Source organism: Panthera pardus, unplaced genomic scaffold, assembly GCF_024362965.1.
Source record: "Panthera pardus isolate Hobbes unplaced genomic scaffold, ASM2436296v1 HiC_scaffold_12, whole genome shotgun sequence".
NCBI classification, from domain to species: Eukaryota; Metazoa; Chordata; class Mammalia; order Carnivora; family Felidae; genus Panthera; species Panthera pardus.
In genome coordinates, this window is record NW_026526677.1 from 28,384,608 (window position 1) to 28,406,140 (window position 21,533).

General features: G+C 35.7%; 1 protein-coding gene across 4 annotated transcripts in view; it reads right to left on the reverse strand.

Moving 5' to 3' along the window:
- The window catches only part of QSER1 (glutamine and serine rich 1), an 82,621-nt gene that overhangs the window by 23,687 nt on the left and 37,401 nt on the right, over window positions 1-21,533 (reverse strand). For all 4 annotated transcript variants that reach the window (XM_019456633.2, XM_019456630.2, XM_019456629.2 and 1 more), the window contains 4 exons: window positions 15,492-19,172; window positions 2,911-3,233; window positions 1,839-1,955; window positions 611-744 (listed from right to left, as the gene is read on the reverse strand). In XM_019456633.2, the coding sequence (XP_019312178.2) occupies window positions 611-744; window positions 1,839-1,955; window positions 2,911-3,233; window positions 15,492-19,172 (4,255 nt within the window). The remainder of the gene's footprint in view (window positions 1-610; window positions 745-1,838; window positions 1,956-2,910; window positions 3,234-15,491; window positions 19,173-21,533) is intronic.

The following is a 21,533-nucleotide window of genomic DNA, read 5'->3' on the forward strand; positions in this document are numbered from 1 at the left end:
CCCTCCCCTGCTTATGCTCTTTTTCTGTCTCAACAATAAATTAAAATATTTTTTTAAAAAAAGAATCACTTATTATAGCAGACACTGAATTTTTAGACTTGTATATAATGAAAAAATGTTAGGCTCTTTAACTGATGTGATTCTTTGTATAAGACATTGTGGGTGTGGGCAGATGACTGGATGGCTCAGTTGGTTCAATGTCTGACTTTTGATTTTGGCTTGGGTTGTGATCCCAGGGTCATGGGATCCACACTGAGTTCGGAGCCTACCAAAGATTCTCTCTCTCTCTCTCTCTCTCTCTCTCTCTCTCTCTCTCTCTCTGTCTCTCTCTGTTTCTCTCTCTCCCTCTGCTTCTCTCCCCCACTTGTGCTCTCTCTCTCTCTCAAAAGTTAAAAACAAATTAAAAATTAAAAACAAAAATTAAAAAAAACCATTGCTGGAGCACCTGACTGGTTTGGTCAAAAGAGCATGTGACTTGGGGTCACATACTTGGGGTTCTGGGTTCAAGCCCACGCTGGGTGTAGAGACTACTAAAATAAAATTAACTTAAAATAAGAGACATTGCCAAAAATAAGCCTTTCATATATATATTACATATGAAAATAAATACCTGATAGTTTGTGAAGGCTTACTTCTTGGCTTTTTGGAACACACTCTGACATATTCCTTTTTGTTTGTGTTTTCAATGAACTTCACGTATATCTTTTTGTATTTACTCTTTGCATCTCCAAAATATCCAAGGTACTAAGGAAAGAAACACTATGAATTACATACTTATACATTCTGTACATAAAATATTTGTTGGCTTGACTATTACATTAGCATCCTTTAAGTTTTTCAAAATGCATCTCTGGCCAAGCTACTTTTCACCCTCAATAAAAATGATCTCAGTCTCATTATTGACTGTAAGCCCTTACATAGAAGCTTACATTTGGCTAATCATTTGGCTAATCATCAGATGCTTACTTACTCAATGCTGTTAAATAACTACATAAGTATAAAAGAATCACTTTTGTAAGTCTTCTGATAAATTGGGATGTTTGATTGGCAGAATAATCAATATAGTAGCAGCCCCTGATTCCGTATGAACTTTTTATAGACTAATAACTAATTCATTTTTTTAAAAAAGGTTTATATATATATATATATATATATATATTAGTATAAAGTGATTTAATTTTTAAAAACTGGTATTTACATACTGATTCTGTTTTATAATCAGACTATCAGAGTATTATATTATCAAATTTTATATCAGAAATGCTTAATATAAAATACATTTAATTTAGGGGTGCCTAGGGACGCCTGGGTGGCTCAACTGGTTAAGTGTTTGACTTTAGCTCAGGTCATCATCTCATGGTTCGTGGGTTTGAGCCCCGTGTTGCACTCTGTGCTGATGGTGCAGAGCCTGGAGCCTACTTCAGATTCTGTGCCTCTCGCTCTCTCTGTCCCTACCCCACTTGTACTCTGTCTCCCTCTCTCTCTTTCTCTCTCAAAAATAAATAAACATTAAAAAAAAATTAGGGGCATCTTGATGGCTCAGTTGGTTAAGCATCTGACTTTGGCTCAGGTCATGATCTCACAGCTCCTGAGTTGGAGCCCCGTGTCGGGCTTTGCGCTGACAGCTCAGAGGCTGGAGCCTGCTTGGATCCTGTGTCTCTGACTCTCCCTGCCCCTCCCCTGCTCTTGATCTCTCTTTATCTCTCTCTCTCTCTCAAAAATAAATATTTAAAAAAATAATAATAATACATTTAAATTTAAGTCATCCTTTATTTTTCCCAGGATAACTGTTTTGTCAAAAAAACAGGAAGGCTAATATAACCAAGCATTTTACTTACACTATTTGTAGCAGCAAATTCTCTTTGTCCATCTCGAATTTCAGGAACAAACTTCTGTAATAAAGCTTTTTGTACTTTCCAAATAGCTGGCGGTTCTTTTCCTGTTTTTAAAGCCTCCTGTAATATGTGGAATCAGTTACATTTTTAAAAACTGGCAACATATTCTAGATTTATAGAATCTTAGAACTAAAAGAAAAATGAATGACCTATATAGCTATTATTTTTAACCTAGCTGAATTTTTGCAATAATTTTTATAAGGTGGCTATTCAATCTCTGCTAAAATTCTTCCAGAAACAGGGAGGACACCAACATGTACAGTAGCTCATTACCCTTTTGTGTAACTACTGGAAAGTTTTCCCCTAATGATATTTTGATACATTATTTGTGCAGTTTTACAAGAGTATGTACATATTCAAAAAGACCAGAAACAAATATGCTAAAATATTAACAGTAGTTAATTGTGAATGGAAGGCATATAGACAATTCGAATGTTATATTATATTCCTCATTATACTTTTTAATGCCATTCCTCTCCACCCCAATTCAAAAATAAAATCAAAAGCAAGGAAACAAAAACCCCAAAAATATATTATTTTAAGCACAGCTAAAATTGCCTGGTATGAAATTTACCATTCTACCTATGGTTCTATAATTTGAAATTATGAAAATAAGTGAATTCTGTGTTTATTTTATATTCCTATTACTTTCTTTAAACTCTTAAATAAAAAAAAATAACCATTTTCTCCAACCCCTTAACAATACAATTGAGTTGGGAGCCTTCAAAAACATTAACATTTCAAAACTGCTCTCATTACTAGCACCTAAATGCAGCATACTGACTAGTCAGAAATATGCAAAACTCAGAAAAAGTCAAAATAATTTTAAACTGCTTTTTCAAAATATCTGACATCTGCTAGTTTGATTTTATTATCTAGCAATTACAACAGAATAACTATAAAAATATAACTTTTTGCAGTTCAAGCCAGAGGCATACTATTAGTCATTATGAAGGCTTAGTATAGGACATGCCCACTAAACTATGACCTTTACACCTGTGAACATTTAAATCACCTTAAAAGTCTCTATGTCTTCTATCTTTACCACAAATTCATCACGCTCTCTGTATTGGCCTTCTCCTCCACTTTCTGTGTTCTCCTCATCTGTAAAACCTTCTATGGCAACAGTGTCCTGTCCTTTTGCAAACTGGTCTGAAGGAAGCCCATCAAGTTCGCAGGGCTTTGGGGGTTCTGTAGAGTTTACATTTTCCAGGATATTTATTGCAGATGAAGTAGAGCAGGGAGGTTCTTGTTTAACTGCACCCACAGTGGTAGAGGTAGCAGTACCAGTAGTATTGGCAGTTGGGCTAGTAGTTGCCACCCGTAGGGCTTCTGAAACTAGATCAAGCAAATGCAAATCAGTAATACAAACAAATATTTACTTGTTTGGAGTAAAATCTGAACAGTGTAAAAAGAAAGACTTGATTATTTTTACCATCAATTGTTTGAAACAATGAACACTATAGTAAGAAATTAAAATATGGCTGTAAATTTCCAAGAAACAAAGTGATAGAATTACATCTGGATGACAATCAGACTGAGGGCCTCCATCAACCTACTCTTACCCCTGAGTCCATTAAGTAGCACAAAGCTATTTTAAGAACAGAAGGGTGCCTGGGTGGCTCAGTCGGTTAAGGGTCCGACTTTGGCTCAGGTCATGATCTTGTAGTTTGTGGGTTCAAGCCCTGCACTGGGCTCTGCGCTGACAGCTCAGAGCCTGGAGCATGCCTTGGATTCTGTGTTGCCCGCTATCTGCCCCTCCCCTGTTCATTCTCTGTCTTTCTCTCTCTAAAATAAATAAACATTAAAAAATTTTTTAGAAGAACAGAGACACAAAAGGGATGCAAGATAAGAAGGATCAGCTGACCAAAGCTGTGAAGAATTCCTAGAAGAAGAAAAGCAAATTGGATGTGGGAAGGGAAAACAACACCCCAAAATACTTTGAAAAAGCTCTAAGAACTACAGAAATAAAAAGGATTATAAAATAATAACATGAAAAATTGTATGCTAACAAATAAGACGAAATTCCTAGAAAAATGAAAACTAAAAAGGACTCGAGAAGAAATACAATATATGAACAGACCAACAAGTAGGGAGAATAAAAAAATGTTAAAAAGCATCCCACAAAGATAAGCACAGGCCCAAATGGGTTCACAAATAGATTCTACCAATTTTAAGTTAAGTAAGAATTAATATCAATTCATCATAAGCCAAAAAAATAGAAGGAAACACTTCCCGCTTCATTCTATAGAGCCAGTATTATTCCAATACCTAAACCAGACAAAACATCACACACAAAAAACCATAGGATCAGCATCCCTCATGAATATATACACAAAAATCTTCAACATATGAGGAAATCAACCAACATATAAAAAGAATTATACATCATGACCAAATGGGTTTTAACATCTAAAGATCAATCAGTCATCATATTAACATAACAAAGGACAAAACCAAAGGATCATCTCATTAGATGCAGAAAAAGCATTTGACAAAATTCAGCACCATGAATTTAAACACTTTTGTGATAAAAATACTCAACAAGCTGAACATAGGAGGGAACTTCAACCTGATAAAGGGCATCTACAAAAACCCAAAAGCTGACATCAGACTTAATGGTAAAAAACTAGATAGATGCTTTCCCCCAAGAAAGATGTCTGAAGAAATAAATAATCTCTATTTGCAGATGACATGATCTTGTATATAGAAAATCCAAAGGAGGGGCGCCTGGGTGGCGCAGTCGGTTAAGCGTCCGACTTCAGCCAGGTCATGATCTCGCGGTCCGTGAGTTCGAGCCCCGCGTCAGGCTCTGGGCTGATGGCTCGGAGCCTGGAGCCTGTTTCCGATTCTGTGTCTCCCTCTCTCTGTGACCCTCCCCCGTTCATGCTCTGTCTCTCTCTGTCTCAAAAATAAATAAACGTTTAAAAAAAAAAAAATTAAAAAAAAAAAAAAAAAGAAAATCCAAAGGAATCTCCTAAAAAAACTATTTGAGTTAATAAGTTCAGCAAGTTTTCAGAGTATAAAATCAATATATAAAAATCAATAGTATTTTTTTAAAGTAAGCTCTACACCCAACGTGGGCCATGAACTCACAACCTCAAGATCAAGAGTCACATACTGTACCAACTGAGCCAGCCAGGCGGCCCCAAATGTATTTCTATATACTCGCAACGAACTATCCAAAAATGAATTCAGGGGGGTGCCAGTGTGGCACAGTTGGTTAAGTGTCCCACTCTTGATTTTGGCTCAAGTCATGACCTCACGGTTTGTGAGATGGAGCTCTGTGTGGGGCTCTGAGCTGACAGCATGGAGCCTGCTTGGGATTCTCTCTCGCTCTCTTTCTCTCTGCCTTCCCACTGTTCACATGAGCACACTCTTTCTCTCAAAATAAATAAATAAATAAACGTTAAAAAAAAAGAATTCAGGAATACAATTCCATTTATAATAGCATCAAAAAAAATATTTGGGAATAAATTTCAGAAAAATATAAAGCTTCCCTTCTGAAAACTATACACATTGTTCAGAGAGTTCTAGTGTTCAAAAGTCTACTATTATCCAGGAGGAGAGAAAGATACTAACAGATTTTGAGAAGCAGAAAATACATACTGTAATTCCTACTATAACCAGGAAAAGAACAGAAATATTTCATCAAAATAATGAGGGGTTGGGAATACAGGAATGAGATGAGACTGACCACGTATCAATGATTATTAAAGCTAAGTGATAGGGGTACCTATCACTGGGTGGCTCAGTTGGTTAAGTGTCCGACTTTGGCTCAGGTCATGATCTCACTGTTTGTGAGTTCAAGCCCCCCACTGGACTCGTTGCTGTCAGCACAGAGCCCACTTCTGATCATCTATACCCCCCTCTCTCTGCCCCTCCCTTGCACATGTGCATACACACTCCCTCAAAAAAATAAACACTGAAAAAAATTAAAAAAAAAACTGAGTGATACATACATTGGTTTAATTATATCAATCTTTGTTTATATTTGAAAATGTCCATGGGCACCTGATTGGCTCAGTGGGTTGAGCATCTGACTCTTGATTTTGGCTCAGGTCATGATCTCATGGTTGATGGGATTGAGCCCCACTTCGGGATCTGCACTGACAGCATGGAGCCTCCTTGGGATCCTCTCTCTCCCTTTCTCTCTCTCTGCCCCTCTCCTACTCGTGCATACACATGTGCTCTCTCTCAAAATAAATAAATTTTAGGGGTGTCTGGGTGTCTCAGTTAGTTAAGTGTCCGACTCTTGATTTCGGTTCAGGTCATGATCTCACAGTTCACGAGATTAAGCCCTACGTCGGGCTCTGCAACGACAGTGCAGAGCTTGCTTGGGATCCTCTCTCTCTCCCCTCTCTGTCTGCCACTCCCCCCCACCCTGCCCGTGTGCTCTCTCTCCCTCTTTCTCAAAATAAACATATAAAAAAATAAACAAAAAAAAGAAAATGTCTAGAGTAAAAAACTAAGCAAATATTTCTTTTAAAAGAATGTATAACTGGGGCACCTGGGTGGCTCAGTCAGTTAAGTGGCCGAATTCAGCTCAGGTCATGACCTTGAGTTTCATGAGTTCAAGCCCCAAGTTGGGCTCTGTGCTGACAGGTCTGAGCCTGGAGCCTGCTTCAGAGTCTGTGTCTCCCTTTGCTCCACCCCTGCTCACACTTTGTGTGTGTCTCTCTCTCAAAAAATAAATATTAAAAAAATTTTTTTTATTTCTCTTTTATTTTTATTTCCCAGTGTATAATTATTTTTATTTTATCAATGGAGCTTTTGCATCCAGACTTTTTAAATTCTCATGTCATCAAATACATTTTCCTTTTCACTGTGAGTTTTTTTTCCTTTTAATTTTTATTTAATTTTTAAAAAAATTTACATCTAAGTTAGCATATAGTGCAACAGTGACTTCAGGAGTAGATTCCTTAATGCCCCTTACCCATTTAGCCCATCCCCCCTCCCACAACCCCTCCAGTAACCCTCTGTTTGTTCTCCATATTTAAGAGTCTCTTATGTTTTTGTCCCCCTCCCTGTTTTTGTATTATTTTTGCTTCCCTTCCATTATGTTCATCTGTTTTGTATCTTACAGTACTCATACAAATGAAGTCATATGATATTTGTCTTTCTCTGACTAATTTCGCTTAGCATAGTACCCTCTAGTTCCATCCACATAGTTGCGAATGACAAGATTTCATTCTTTTTGATTGCTGAGTAATTAAAAAAAATTTTTTAATAAAAATAAAAGAATGTATAACTTTCAAATTAGTAAAGGGAAACATCTATATATAAATACTCTACGATGCTCTTTTTATGAAGCTTTAAAACAAACCAAAGCTAAGAAGAGTGTTCAGGTGTAGTATAGTATAATATACATAAAAGGGATTAAGAGGTACATACTTCCAGTTATAAAGTAAGTAATGGAGATGAAAATAACAGAAGGAATACAGTCAATAATACTGTATTAATGTTGTATGGTGACAGATTGAGAAATGTATGAAATTGTTGAATCAATAAGCTATGCATTGGAAACTAATATAACATTGTATGTCAAATAAACTTAAAAAAACAAAGGTATAGTATTTAGGGATGCATACACAGGTGATAAAATTACAAAAGAAAAGCAAGGAAGTGATTACCACCCCCAACTAAGATAGTGGTTAGTTCTAGAGGTTATGAGTTGAGTTTAATGTATAATATTCAATTTGGGGGCACCTGGTTGAGCGTCTGACTTTGGCTCAGGTCATGATCTCACAGTTTGTGGGTTCGAGCCCTGCATCAGGTCCTGTGCTGACAGACTGGAGCCTGAAGCCTGCTTCAGATTCTGTGTCTCCCTCTCTCTCTGCCCCTCCCCAACTTGCACTCTGTCTCTGTCTCTCTCTCAAAATACTAATCATTAAAAAAATTAATATAATATTCAAATTTTGTACTTTCTTGTTCTCTAATGAGTAGCATTTAACACCATTAAATTTTATTCTTTGCTCCACACTTTTGGCACATCTCATTGGTTTTGAAATGTAATGCTCCACTGTCCTTTCTAAGTAGTTAATCATTTCAGTTTTGGTTTCTTTTGAAAGCCATGAGTTATTTAGGAGAAGTTATTTAGAAGTTTTAAAAATAAACTTTTTATTTCTTTGTCCTTTTCTTTTTTTCCTTTCAACTATTATTTATAAAATTATTGCATTATAGTCAGGGAATATGGCTTAAGTAATGTCTGCATTTTCAAATTTATAGAAATTGTATGTGTGTTATCTTACATGTCTTATATTTATTTCCATATGTGAGTTATATTTCACAAGAGAAAATATTTTGAAAGAAAACAGATATGGGAAAATATACCAAAACAGTAACAATAAAATTAGTATGGCAATATTAAAAACAGAAATGAGAAATTAAAAGAGAAAAAGATTTTATGAAAAGGAAATTTAACTTAGTACAATTTTATGTACCCGATCACATGGGTTTGAAACATATCAAGTAAACAGTATTAGAGAAACAATCAAACATAGTTGGAAACTTTAACACACCTTTTTCAGGAATCAACAGATCAAGCAATCTAAAAACAAATAAGGATAGGAAGGATTTAAAAAACTGTTTATTATTCAGAATTTCAAACATACATAAAAGTAGAAAATACAAACCCTCAAATACCATAACCCAGTTATAGTAACTACTACGAACATTTTGGTATACTTCTTTCATATTTCCATCACCCATTTTATATTTGCTGGGATAGTTCAAGGCAAATTCTAGACCTGTCATTTAGGTCCAACAAACATAAATTTTCTTATATAACCTAATGTCATGTATTACATTAAACAAAAAAACGAGATATAAAGGATTTGAACGGCATTACCAAATGTAATCTATAGCACATAGTATTCATGAATTATTTATAAAAAATGATCATTTACCAAGCCACTAGCAAACTTTTCATAAATATCCAAAAGCAGGCATTATTGAAGCACTCCTTTGACCAAAATACAGTAGGGCCATAAATTAGTAATAAATGAGTACCAACAACAAAAATAGAAACCTATTAGGAAATAGGCAAAAACACACAATTCTTAATTACTCTTAGGTTAAAAAGGAAATTAAAACTGAAATGACAAAGCATTTAGAAAGGAATGAGAGCATTACAAATTGAAACCAAAGGCATAGATAGAGCCGGAGTGTGTTGCAATGAAGAAACCTTACACTTTAATGCCATTCATTAAAAAGCAAGGATATACATATAAAAATAAACTATTAAACTCAAGAAGCCAGAGAGAGAATATTAAATTGAACCCAGGGAAGATAGAGAAATAGAACTGAGTAAAGAAAAGGTGAGTAAGAAAATGAAAGCAGGAATAAATAAAAAGTACACTGGTTCATTGAAAAGAACTATTAAATAGGTAAACTTCACAGAATGATAAGGAAAAAGATTCAAACACATTTGGAGCAAGAAAGAGAACATATGTATAGAAACAGAGGGGATTAAATGCTATGTGCAACTTCATAACAGATTAAAAAAATCTAAATGAAAGGGATGATTTTATTAGAAAATACCATACCTTTAAAAAAATTGATCTTGATAGATTAAACTACCTCAGGAAAAAAACTGGAAAGTCCCAGATATATTCTAAGAAAGTTCTACCAAACCCCTATTATATGTGGTAGGTAAATTTTTTCAAAGCTTAGACAAATATAAAAACTCTCCCAATTCGGAGCGCCTGGGTGGCTCAGTCGGTTGAGCGTCCGACTTCGGCTCAGGTCATGATCTCACAATCTGTGGGTTCGAGCCCCACGTTGGGCTCTGTGCTGATAGCTCAGGGCCTGGAGCCTGTTTCAGATTCTGTGTCTCCCTCTTTCTCTGACCCTCCCCTGTTCATGCTCTCTCTCTGTCTCAAAAATAAATAAACGTTAAAAAAATTAAAAAAAAAACAAACTCTCCCAATTCAATGTATAAGACCAGCATATTCCTGACTATAAAAGTGAATATTAAGACAAAAAACGAAAACACAAAACCAAAAATATAGCAATAAAAAGATTAAGGCAAAAAACACTATAAGCATAGGGGCGCCTGGGTGGCTTAGTCAATTAAGCATCCAACTTCAGCTCAGGTTATGATCTCACAGTTTGTGAGTTTCATGTCACAGTTTGAGGCCCTCGTTGGGCTCTATGCTGACATCGCAGAGCCTGGAACCTGCTTGGAGTTCTGTGTCTCCCTCTTTCTGCCTCTCCCCTGCTCATGCTCTGTCTCGCTCTCTCTCAAAAATAAAATAAATATTAAAAAAAAAAACTTAAAAAAAACACTATAAGCGTTAATCTCACTTATGAATCTAAGCGTAAAAATCCTAAATAAAACACTAGCAACTTAAATCTTGCAATGGATTAAAATAATTCAGCATGACCAAGCAGAGTTTATGGCAGAATTTTCTTAAAAAGGTTCAACATTAAGAAATCAAATAAAAGGGGCACCTCAGTCGGTTGGGTGTCTGACTTCAGCTCAGGTCATGATCTCACCACTCGTGAGTTTGAGCCCTGCTTGAACTCTGTGCTGGACAGCTCAGAGCCTGGAGCCTGCTTCTAATTCTGTGTCTCCCTCTCTCTCTCTCTCTCTCTGCCCCCTCTCCCACTCACACTCTGTCTCTTTCTCTCAAAAATAAATAAATGTTAAAAAAAAAAAAAAAAGAAATGAAACAATATTTTTTTAAGGGGTGCCTGAGTGGCTTGCTCAGTTGGTTGAGTGTCCAACTTTTAACTTCAGCTCAGGTCATGATTGATCCCAAGGTCATGAGATTGAGCCCCATTTGGGCTCCACACTGAGCATGCATGGTGCCTGCTTGGGATTCTCTCTCTCCCTCTCTTTCTGCTCCTCTCTCACTCACTCTTTCTCTCTCTCCCAAAATAAAAAAACACTAAAAAAAAAAAAAATAATTACATTAAAATGAATGGAAATATGTAAATTCTCAGCAGAGAAACAGAAACTAGAAAAAAGAACCCAAAACAAATTTTATAATTTAAAAAATACCTGAAATAAAAAATTCACTGGATGGGATCGGTAACAGAATTGAGAAGGCTGAGAAATCAATGAACTGTAAGATAGGCCAATAGAAATTATACAATGTTTAGAACAGAGAGGAAAAGAAGATTGAAAAAAATGAACAGAATGTCAGGAACAATATCAAAAGGTTTTACATTTGTGTCACTGAAGTGTCACTGGAGTCCTGTAAGGAGAGAAAAAGATTGGTACAGAAAAAGTAATGTCCCCAAACTCTCAAATTTGGTAAAAGACATACGTTTTGCAGATTTAAGAAGCTCAGTGAACTCCAAACAGGATAAACCCTACCCAGATAAACAATCACATTGCTGAAAACCAAAGAAAAAGAAAAAGTAATCTTTGGGCTAATGGGAAGCAAATGATACCAGAGGGTAACTTGGAACATCAGGAATAAAGGAACCGCAACAGAAATTATAAATATCTGAGTAAATATAATAGGCTCTCTTCCTCCTCTTAAGTTATTTAAAACGTATTTGCTATTGAAAGCAAACCCCTATTAGAGTTTTCAATATATGTAGATAGATGTAATATATATGCCAAATATGTATAACATAAGGGCAAGGGTAAAGGGACCTGTATGGTCGTTAGACTTTGACATTTTACTTGAAATCATAAAAATATTGTTTTAAAATGTTTATTTATTTATTTTGAGAGAGAGAGAGTGCAAGTTGGGGAGGGGCAGAGAGGAGAGAGAATCCCAAGCAGGCTCTGCGCTGTTAGGGCAAGGCCCAACGTGGGGCTTGAACCCACCAGCTATGAGACCATGACCTGAGCTGAAATCAAGAGTCTGATACTCGACCAACTGAGCCATCCAGGTGTGCCAGAATCATAAAAATATTAATTCTATGTGGATGGTAATCACTAGGTCAAACACTAGAAGCATAGTACAAAAAGATACAGACAGAAAAAGCAGAGATAAATTTAAAAATGAAATACTAAAGTTGAAATATTGTTTTTATAAATTTTTTAATGTTTATTTTTTGAGAGAGAAAGAACTGAAAAAATAATATATAAATAAAAAATAAATAATTAAAGTTTGTGGGACATAGCTAAAGCAGGGCTTAGAGAGAGGTCTGTAACATTAAATGCATATAGCAGAAAAGAAGAGGGGTCTTAACAATTTAGGCTTCTACCAAAAGAAACTAGAAAAATAGGGTATAATAAACCTAAATCAAGCAGGAAAAAGGAAATGACGAGAAGAGCAAAAATCAGTGAAACTGCCAACAAAGGAGAAAAAGAATCAATAAAATTAATAAACTTCTATTCAGACCATGACAAAAAGAGAGAAGACACAAATTACTAACATGAGGAAATACTACCAACGACTCTATGCTGATAAATTTGACATCTCAATTAAAACGGAATGATTCCTTCAAAGATACAAACTACCAAAGCACAGTCAAGAAGAAACAGGCAAGGTGAACAGCTCTGTATCAAAGAAACTGAACTCATAGCAAAAAAGTTTCTGACAAAGAAAACTCCAGGTTCAAACGGTTTCATTAACAAATTCAAACATTTGTGGAAGAGATAGTACTACCCAACCTCTTGCAGAAAACAGAGAAGGGAAGAATCACCAAGTCATTTATGAGGTCAGCAACAACCAGATACCAAAACCAAACAAAGGAATTACAAAAGGAAAACTACAGACCAATATCCACTGCAAACATGGATGTAAAAAAATTAGAAAATTGAATCCACTGATGTATAAAAAAGATAATATATCACAATTGCTGAGGTTTATCTTGGGAATGCAAGGCCATGAATATATTTGAAAATCAGTCAATGTTATGCAAGGCCATGAATATATTTGAAAATCAGTCAATGTTATTCACCATATTTAAAGACTTAATAAGAAAACTACATGATCATTTCAACAGATGAAGAAAAACCATTTGACAAAATTCAACTTCCATTCATTATAAAAACTTTACATTACCAAACTAGGCAATGTAAAGAATTTCTTTAATGTGATAAGACATCTACAAAAAACCTATAGTGAACATCGTACTTAATGGCAAAAGGTTGATTTTTTTTCCTTCAAAGATCAAGAACATATTCAGAATGTCTACACTCAACTCTCTCATTAAACATTGTATAGGAATGTTTATTCCTATACATTAGGACAGGAATGAAGAAGGCATTAAGACTGGAAAAGAAAAATGAAACCATCCTTATTTGCAGATGACAATTTTCTACATAAAAAATCCTACAGAATAAAAAAAAAAAAAAAAAAAAACACAACAAACCCCTAGAATAAGTTGTGCAGATTTGTAGGATTTAAGATCAACAATATATATATATATGTATATTATATACACACACATAATATATATATTATATATTATATATACATATATATTATGTATATAATATACATATATATGACAATTTTTATAATCTACCAATAAATAACTAAAATTAGAAATTTTTAAAAAGCATCATTTACAATAAATAGCACCAAAAATATTTAGGCTCTACATCCCTAAATATAGATCATGTGCAGGATCTATATGCCCAAAACTATAAAAGACTAGTGAAAAATCAAATGTGTTCATGAATTGTTAACACTCAGTACACTGTTAATAGTTCAGTTTTCCTCAAAGTGCTACAGATTCAAAGAAATCAAAATCAAAATTCCAGTGAGAATTTTTTTTGGTAGATACAGCTGATTTGCAATTTTATATGGAAAAGGAAAGGAACTAGAAAAGGCAAAACAATTTTGAAAAAGAACAAATTTGAATTCGCAACTGCTCTTTTTCAAGGTTTACTATAAAGCTACAGCAATTAAGACTGTGTTATTTTCAAAAGCATAAACACACAGATCAATGTAACAGAATTGACAGTCCAGAAATAGATTCATACAAATATGATCAACTGATTTTTTATAAAAAATGCAAAGGCAACAGAAGAAGAAAGGACTCTTTTCAACAAATGGTGCTGGAAAAGCTGGACTTGCATATTTAAAAAAATTAACTTCAACCCATACCTCACCTCCTGTAAAAATAAATCAGAAGGGTCAGACTTTGGGTACCTGAATGGCTCAGTCCATAGAGCATGCTACTCTGGATCTCAGGGTTGTGAGTTCAAGCCTCATGCTGGGCGCAGGGCTCACATTTTCAGATTTGATTTATATTCATTTTTCGTATTTGATTCATATTTTATTTTTACTTCTCTTTTTTAAATGAAAGGGCCCTCTCAGTGCTGGACCTTTCATTTTTTTTTTAATTTATTTTGAGAGAGAGGGGGCGGGGGGAAAGAGAGAGAGAGAGAGAGTGTGAACGAGCAGGGATGGGGCTGAGAGAGAGGGAGAAAGAAAATCCCAAGCAGGCTCTGCACCGACTCAGGGTTCTATCCCACAACCTTGGGATCATGAGCTGAGCTGAAATGAAGAGCGGAAGCCTAAGCAACTGAGCTACCCAGGTGTCCCTAGATTCCTATTTTAGAACAAAAATTATAAAAGCATTGTTCTACAAATGGAAGAGGGAATATAATAACAATTGCAAAGCAACCTGAATTGGGGGAAAAGGAGTGTAAAATCTTACTAGGATTATCCACGTACATAATGTCTTTGGCTCTAACATTGACATTCCATTATACTGATTTCCCTGTATAACAAAATGTGAATTCTTTAGAAATGAATTAGCAGATGTTTATGCTAACAGATTATTTGGAATACAGGTTGTTTCAGATCACTTCAGCAGTTAAAGGTAGTCTCAAGTCCAGAGAGAAACTAATAAGGTACATCGCAAAACAGGGTTTAACTTTCAAAGCACCACTTTATACAAAAGAGCTAGCCAGGAATAGAGGCTCTACAATCAGACAAACCTGAGTACAGACTCCAGCTCTGTCGCTTACTAGTTGTATGGACCTGCACAATTCATTCACTCTTGGTTATACCATCTGATATTGGAGAGAACAATGCAGATCTCACAACACTGCTACTAGTTCCTAGCACAGAGGTGGTGGCTACTATATTGTTATAAAGATTTTTCCTTAGCATCTTCCTTAAAATAGTTCACATGAGGCAGAGCTTCTTAAATCAGTTCCTCCAAATGTTCATTTAACTACAGAGTAAAGTGAAAGCACACCCAAAGATTTGGGTATAGTCTGAAGCCAACACAAAAAATTTTTAATTTTACCTTAATGTGCACGCTACACATAGTATAATAATATTTAACAGCAAAATGTTAGTCTTCATGTAAAATTGACATACCAAGAAAATATGCCAGTTACTACTACAACAGGGCCCCCAGTACAAATGCCTCATGTCCATAACCCACCTCAAGATGTCTCAGATTAGAGAACCCTGGATACACACTATGTAAATTATGTATCATGTGGTAAAAAGTCAAGAAAACACAGAAGTTCTCAACCTAAACCCCAAAACTTTCCTACAGGGAAGAAACATTAAAAAAAAAAAGTACCTAAAATACCTACCTATGCATTTTGTCCTGAAAATTTATTTGCAGACCTGCTTCAAGAAAGCTTAAAACCCATTCTGTCACCATAAAAATAAGAGTGGAAAGCCATTATTATGAATCCAAAATTTAAAACTTTACCTGCTTTCTTCTTTTTATCAGAAGTAGCATCCAAAGTAGTTAAGGTAGTAGAGGCGCTTTTATAAATATCATGACCACATACTCCAGGATCTTCTTCATCAGAAGAAAATGAAGATAAATGTTCCAAGTTTTTAAGTTCATTATCAACTTTTTCTGATGGACTGTTACCCCCAATTTCAGACACGGAAGGTGTAGGTGTTGTCGAAGAAGTCTTTGGAAGTGGTGGGGGACAAAATGTACGAACAGTCTGGGTCCCTGGTCGTCTAGTCCTGTTAGGCATTCGTACAGCAAGAGTGGAAAACTGCTGCTTGGGCCCAGATTTCAGAAAATCTAAGAAAGAGGCAATAAATCCTGTTTTGACTTCTGGCTGTTTTTCCTCTACTTCTTTGATCTTCTGTCTCATTTTTTCTTGATGCTGATAACCATCATGGCAGCTCTCTGAGGAAGGAGGAGTATATGGCAGATACACATCTGTTCCCCTTGGATTCTGGCGTTTGCCCTGGGCAGGTCTTTTCAGCTGTTTCTGATTACTGTTGTCTTCCTCTTTTGTTTGCCCCTTTCCAGTTTTTTTCTTCTGAAGGTTAAAATGCATTAATTCTTGATTTTCTTCTTCAATCTTGACACCGATGGCCTCCCCAGGTTGGGCCATGGCCAACAGTGCAAGTGTACTTCTAGCTGGGTTCACTGACACACTGCTGTCATCAGCGGTGAGCTCACTCTCTGATGTAGCACTTTCTCCACTTATACTTCTACTAGAAACAAACTCTTGGCTTCTGTTATTATTTAATGTACTATCCATAGGAACTTCGCTATCTTCTTCAGATTCATGATTGGTAGCAGACTGTTTCTTGAATGAGCCAGAACTTTGCTCCTGGACATCATGACTTGGTCCAACCACAGGTGAAATTACTTTAGATGCTTTATTTTGACCAGTTTCAATATGCTGTTGATCAAGAGTCATTTTTGACTGGAGGGTTGGTACTGGTGACAGGTTTACAGCAACTTGATTTCCATTTAAGGAAATATCATTTATATTCTGTGGCTTTCCTACTGCGGCTGTCACAGAGTTAAAATCTGAAGTCACATGCCCAACATCTAATGACTGCTGAAAATGAGATTTAGAATCACCATCTTCAACTGCCGGAATGGTTTCATTTGAAGTTGACTTGGAAAAATCAGAAGGAGTAACCCCACAAGCTGCTGCTGTAGCTGCTAAGATATCATCTACATTTGATAAAATATTTCTCTCATCACTGAGAAGCATTGCCTCTGGGAAACACATTGATCCAAGAGAAACAAAATGATTCTTTGAATCATGTTGACTTGTTTCACTAAAATGGCCCTTAGCTGTTAGATGTTGTTGTAATGGTTTTGAAGACTCAGAGAGGTCCATTTTCATAATTTCAGAAGTTTGAGGATGGAGCTGCTGCTGAGAATGATCACCATTGCTCTGAATAATATGACCATCCATTTGAAGGAAAGGATGTACTATTTGTTGAGGACTTTGAACACGCTGTACTTGTAAAGATGCCTTTACTTGTCCTAAACCTGCCTGCAGTATTGACTGCTGAAGAATTTGTAAATCACAGGCAGAATCTAAAAGGACCTGTGTGTTAGGAAGAGATGCCTGATGGCCATGCCCTAAAGCATGATTTGGAATTTGAATCTGAGATGAGGCATTAATTATTTGATCATGTTGCTCCTGGACCTTGGCTTCATGTACCTTATGTATAAGAGAATGCTGCGGGTTGAGGTCTTTAGTATTCAACCTTATTTGTGGAGTTTGCATTAAATTAGTTGCCTTCTTAATATCAAGGGTTGCTGCACTGACTTGGCCAATTTGTTGGGTAAGCTGTGTCACTGAACCAACCATGCTTTCTTCTTTTTTTGACCCTTGTAGAGCAATCCCAACAACCTGATCTTCAAGACGAGAATTACTTCTAATTACACTCTGAGAATACCTGTCATCTGCCTTTGACACCTTATAAGCCGATTCTTGAACATTAATTTCTCCATCTGACAGCCTTTGGGTTGATGACTCAAGAGACACTTGTGGCTGCAATACCTGCAACTCTTGCATTGGAAAATCCTCTTCTTGCTTTGAAGATGTATACACAGTTGAATCAAGTTTTCTTTCAGCATAAGACTTTGGATCAGGGGAAGGTATGTTATTCTGTAATGTCTGACAGTGAGTAGAGGATGCAAAAGATGATGACTGGGCAGCAGGCAAAAACTTTTGGGACTGGGGAGATGATGACCCTTGAGTCTGAGCATTCTGGGAAGAATGCATGGAAATATAATTCTGGGTTGGGCTAGAATCTGGCAAATTCTGAGCCCGAGTGGCAGAAGAGTAAGAAAGAGAAGGGGCTGTTAATGTTAGAGACTGCCCTGAAGCATAGCTTTCTGAAGGACTAACAACTGATAACACCTGTGACTGAGATGAATAACTAACCTGTGTCTGGCTAACTGGTGGTAAACCCTGAGAATGACTAGATGAATAACTTTGAGACTGACTAACTGAAGACAGATCTCTTGTTTGGGCAGGGTAATTCTCATTTGTAACTGAAGATAATACTTCTTGTTGATTAGAAGAATAATTAAGTGTCTGATTTTCAGAAGTTATAGTCTGAGATGATCCAGAAAAAGTCAATGTTTTATATAAGGATGGCAACTTCTCAACTTTGTTGGACCTATAAACCTGTGAATGAACAATAGATGGCACATTATGTGGCTGTACTAAACCATAATTTTGGGACTGACTAACTGATAAAAGGCTTGGTAGCTGCGCTGTAGAATAAATTTGTGCTTGGCCCGATATTACAGAACTCTGGTTATGTAAAGGTTTGGAATAGCTTAATGTTTGCACAGGAGGAATTACACTTTGAGGTTTGGGGGTCTTAGTTGATGCTAGTGGTTGTTTTGTAGAACAGCTTTTTACTTTTGTAGCAGATGGAGGAAACCCTGATGATGGAATTGTAGATGAGTAAGACTGAGCAAGTTCCACTGACACCTGGGAGGTCTTCTGTTGTAATCCTCCATTGCTCACCTGAGTAGAATCTCCAACTGGGCTACAGGATAAAGATGACTGCCTACTTGTTTCCTGAAAATTAACCACACTTGCATTTGACAGATAGCTATGTAAGGAATGCTGTGAACCAGTCAGTTGTGCCTGAATAGACTGGGTACCTGAAGGCCGCTGATGGTGTTTAATAACACTACATTCTCGAAGAAGAGCTCTTTCAATGGAAGCAGTAGAACTAGTAAAGAGAGTTGAACTGTAGGCTTGAGGAGTTTGCTGGGCTCCCCCAAGTGCTGAAGGCAACAAACTAAATTGAGGTTGTAAAAGATGGGGTGCAGACTCTTGCGCTGAGCGATACGTTGAAGACTGAGGTGGTATGCTGTTACTTAACGCAGAACTGCCCAGGCGCTCAAATGCCAAAGCAGTTGGAACAGTTCCCTGGGAAGTCTTGATTTGTAGCAGAGGGTCATGAGGATTTAAAATTCCATTTGATGTAGTGTTAAAAGACGAATCCTGAAGCACCAAAGGTGAGGTGGTAGCAAAGTTTCTATTGCTGAAGGTGGTGGGATGCTGATAAGCAGAGAGGGCAGAGGGTGGAAGTGTTCCAGTGGTTGGCAAAGGTCCAGTAACAAACAGCTCAGTTGCTGCTGAGGAATGCATACCTGTGAAGAGAAAACATAAAGAACTTTAAGCAATCACAGCACACACACACACACACGCACACGTTTTTACAGTAGAGACTTACGTACCCATAACCCATTATAATCTCTGTAAGGGTGAAGGGGCGGGGGAAAAAATCTCTGTAAGACTGAAAAGCCTGATAAGCTAGTTCTACATGTAAATTTAAAAAATTACATTTCAAGACAGCTAGCTTTCTTAAAAGCAAAAACAAAGTTACAAAGGTATTAGCAATTTGTATCTATAATTGTTATAGAAATGAGTTTATAGTTAGATAATGCCATCTGAAAATTAAGAAACCAGTAAAAATGTACACAATCTCTAGTGATTAATTTATCCTGAAATCTCAATGCAATAGCCACAAACTAAAATGTTCATAACATTAAAATGAAAACTAAACTCTCTACATTTAACATGATAAATAAATCTAAAAATAAACAGTGAGGTTAACCCTGCAATTTCCTTTATCAAAATATATAAATTTTAAAAATCTCTTGGATTCCAAATTTTGGTTTTCTATGAACAACTTCCAATGACAATAGATGTGTGCTTATTATACAAGGCTGATCAGAAATTAATAAAGTATTATCAATAAGATTATTAACATTTCAAGAAACCATTCTAGCCACATATAGTAAAGTGAAAACATATACTCTTATGATCTAAAAATTCTACTTCTAGAAATTTATCATATAGCAATACATGGACACAATGATATCTATACAAGATACTTTCTTATAGTTATTGTCTGTAAGAAGTAGAAACAACCCGTATGTATACCAACATGGAATGATCAAATAATTATGGCATATCCTATTAATACTATTGCTACAAACCCTGAGTACATGAATATAGATGTTTTGATATACAAAGATATCAAAGAACTGTTAACTCTTCTCTACAAAAGTGGGAATGTAGTTAGGAAGTATCACTTTCCATTCATATAACTTTTTTGTTGTTTCCATGTTTTTTGTGAGCTTCCATTAAAATTTTGTTGTTTATTTTAGAAAAATAGGGGGAAAAAAGATTCTCTGGCCCTTTCAAAAACCTTTTTCTCTCACTTCTTCCCATTAAATGTCAAAAAATATTGCTACTACAAAGACAGAAAAGTAATCTAGTTATACTTAAAAGAATAAACATTTAGTATTCGTGTTTAAAATAATATAATCATAGAAATTGGAATAGAAAGCCTAACTGATTATGTGTAATGTACAGTTATTCCAGGGAGCAAAAAAGGAAGAAGCTACTTTGTTTCTTAATATTCTCCTTTATTTCACATTAAAACATTAATTATCTCCTTGGAAGCAGAAAAAAACTGCTAAATTGAGGAGCTCTATTAATGGAATTATATCAGAATAGTAAAGTATTATTTCCTATAGCTATTATTTAAAAATATCTCTTTGGGGCACCTGGGTGGCTCAGTTGGTTGAGTATCTGACTTTGGCTCGGGTCATGACAGGTTCCTCAGTTCCAGCCCTGCATCAGGTTCGCTGCTATCAGCCCAGAGCCTGCTTGGGATCCTCTGTCCCCCTCTCTCCCCCGCTCACACTCTCCCTCAAAAAAATATAAACATTTAAAAAATAAAACATCTCCTCAAATAATAAGATGACATGTCTTATTATTTAAAACAAAGCCTTTAAAAAAAAAAACACCTAACTTTCCTGTCACCCTGAGAAAAGTAAAAACATACACATAATTTTGGGGGAGAAATAAGTGAAAAATGGAATGTATATATAAACAGGGAAAATATAATATCAGCTTGTAATGTCCACTACAGTTTAATTAATGTCAGACTAAATTCCTCATCTGTATGAATAAAGGACTAGACAAGATAATCTAAAGCCCCTCTAATTCTATGGAATATCAGATAATTCAAATAAACTGATTTAAATAACTTACCTAGAAAATTTCAAGCTTGTACATTTTGAGAGTAATTCAGAACTTTAAATAAATAGTGATTTAATCTGTTCAATTCTGGATAACTTTACATTAAACTCTAATGATGAAATCAGTCTCAAGATTGTTTTTTACTGTATCATCTACTCAACCTGAAGTCACTAAGATAAATGAATTTAATCGTTCACCAAAAACCAAAAAAGATAAATATGTGAGGTGATAGATGTGTTAATTAATCAACTGCGGGGTAATTCTTTCACAATGTATGGTGAATCACAACGTACACTTTAAACATATTATAATTTTATGTATCAATTATACTTCAATAAAGCTGAAATGGAAAAATAAAAGAAAATTTAATTTTTGCTTTTATTAAGTAGACAAGTAGCTACATAAACTGCCAGATAGGAACTTTATACCTAGGGTTTATCTTCAATAATTATCTATCT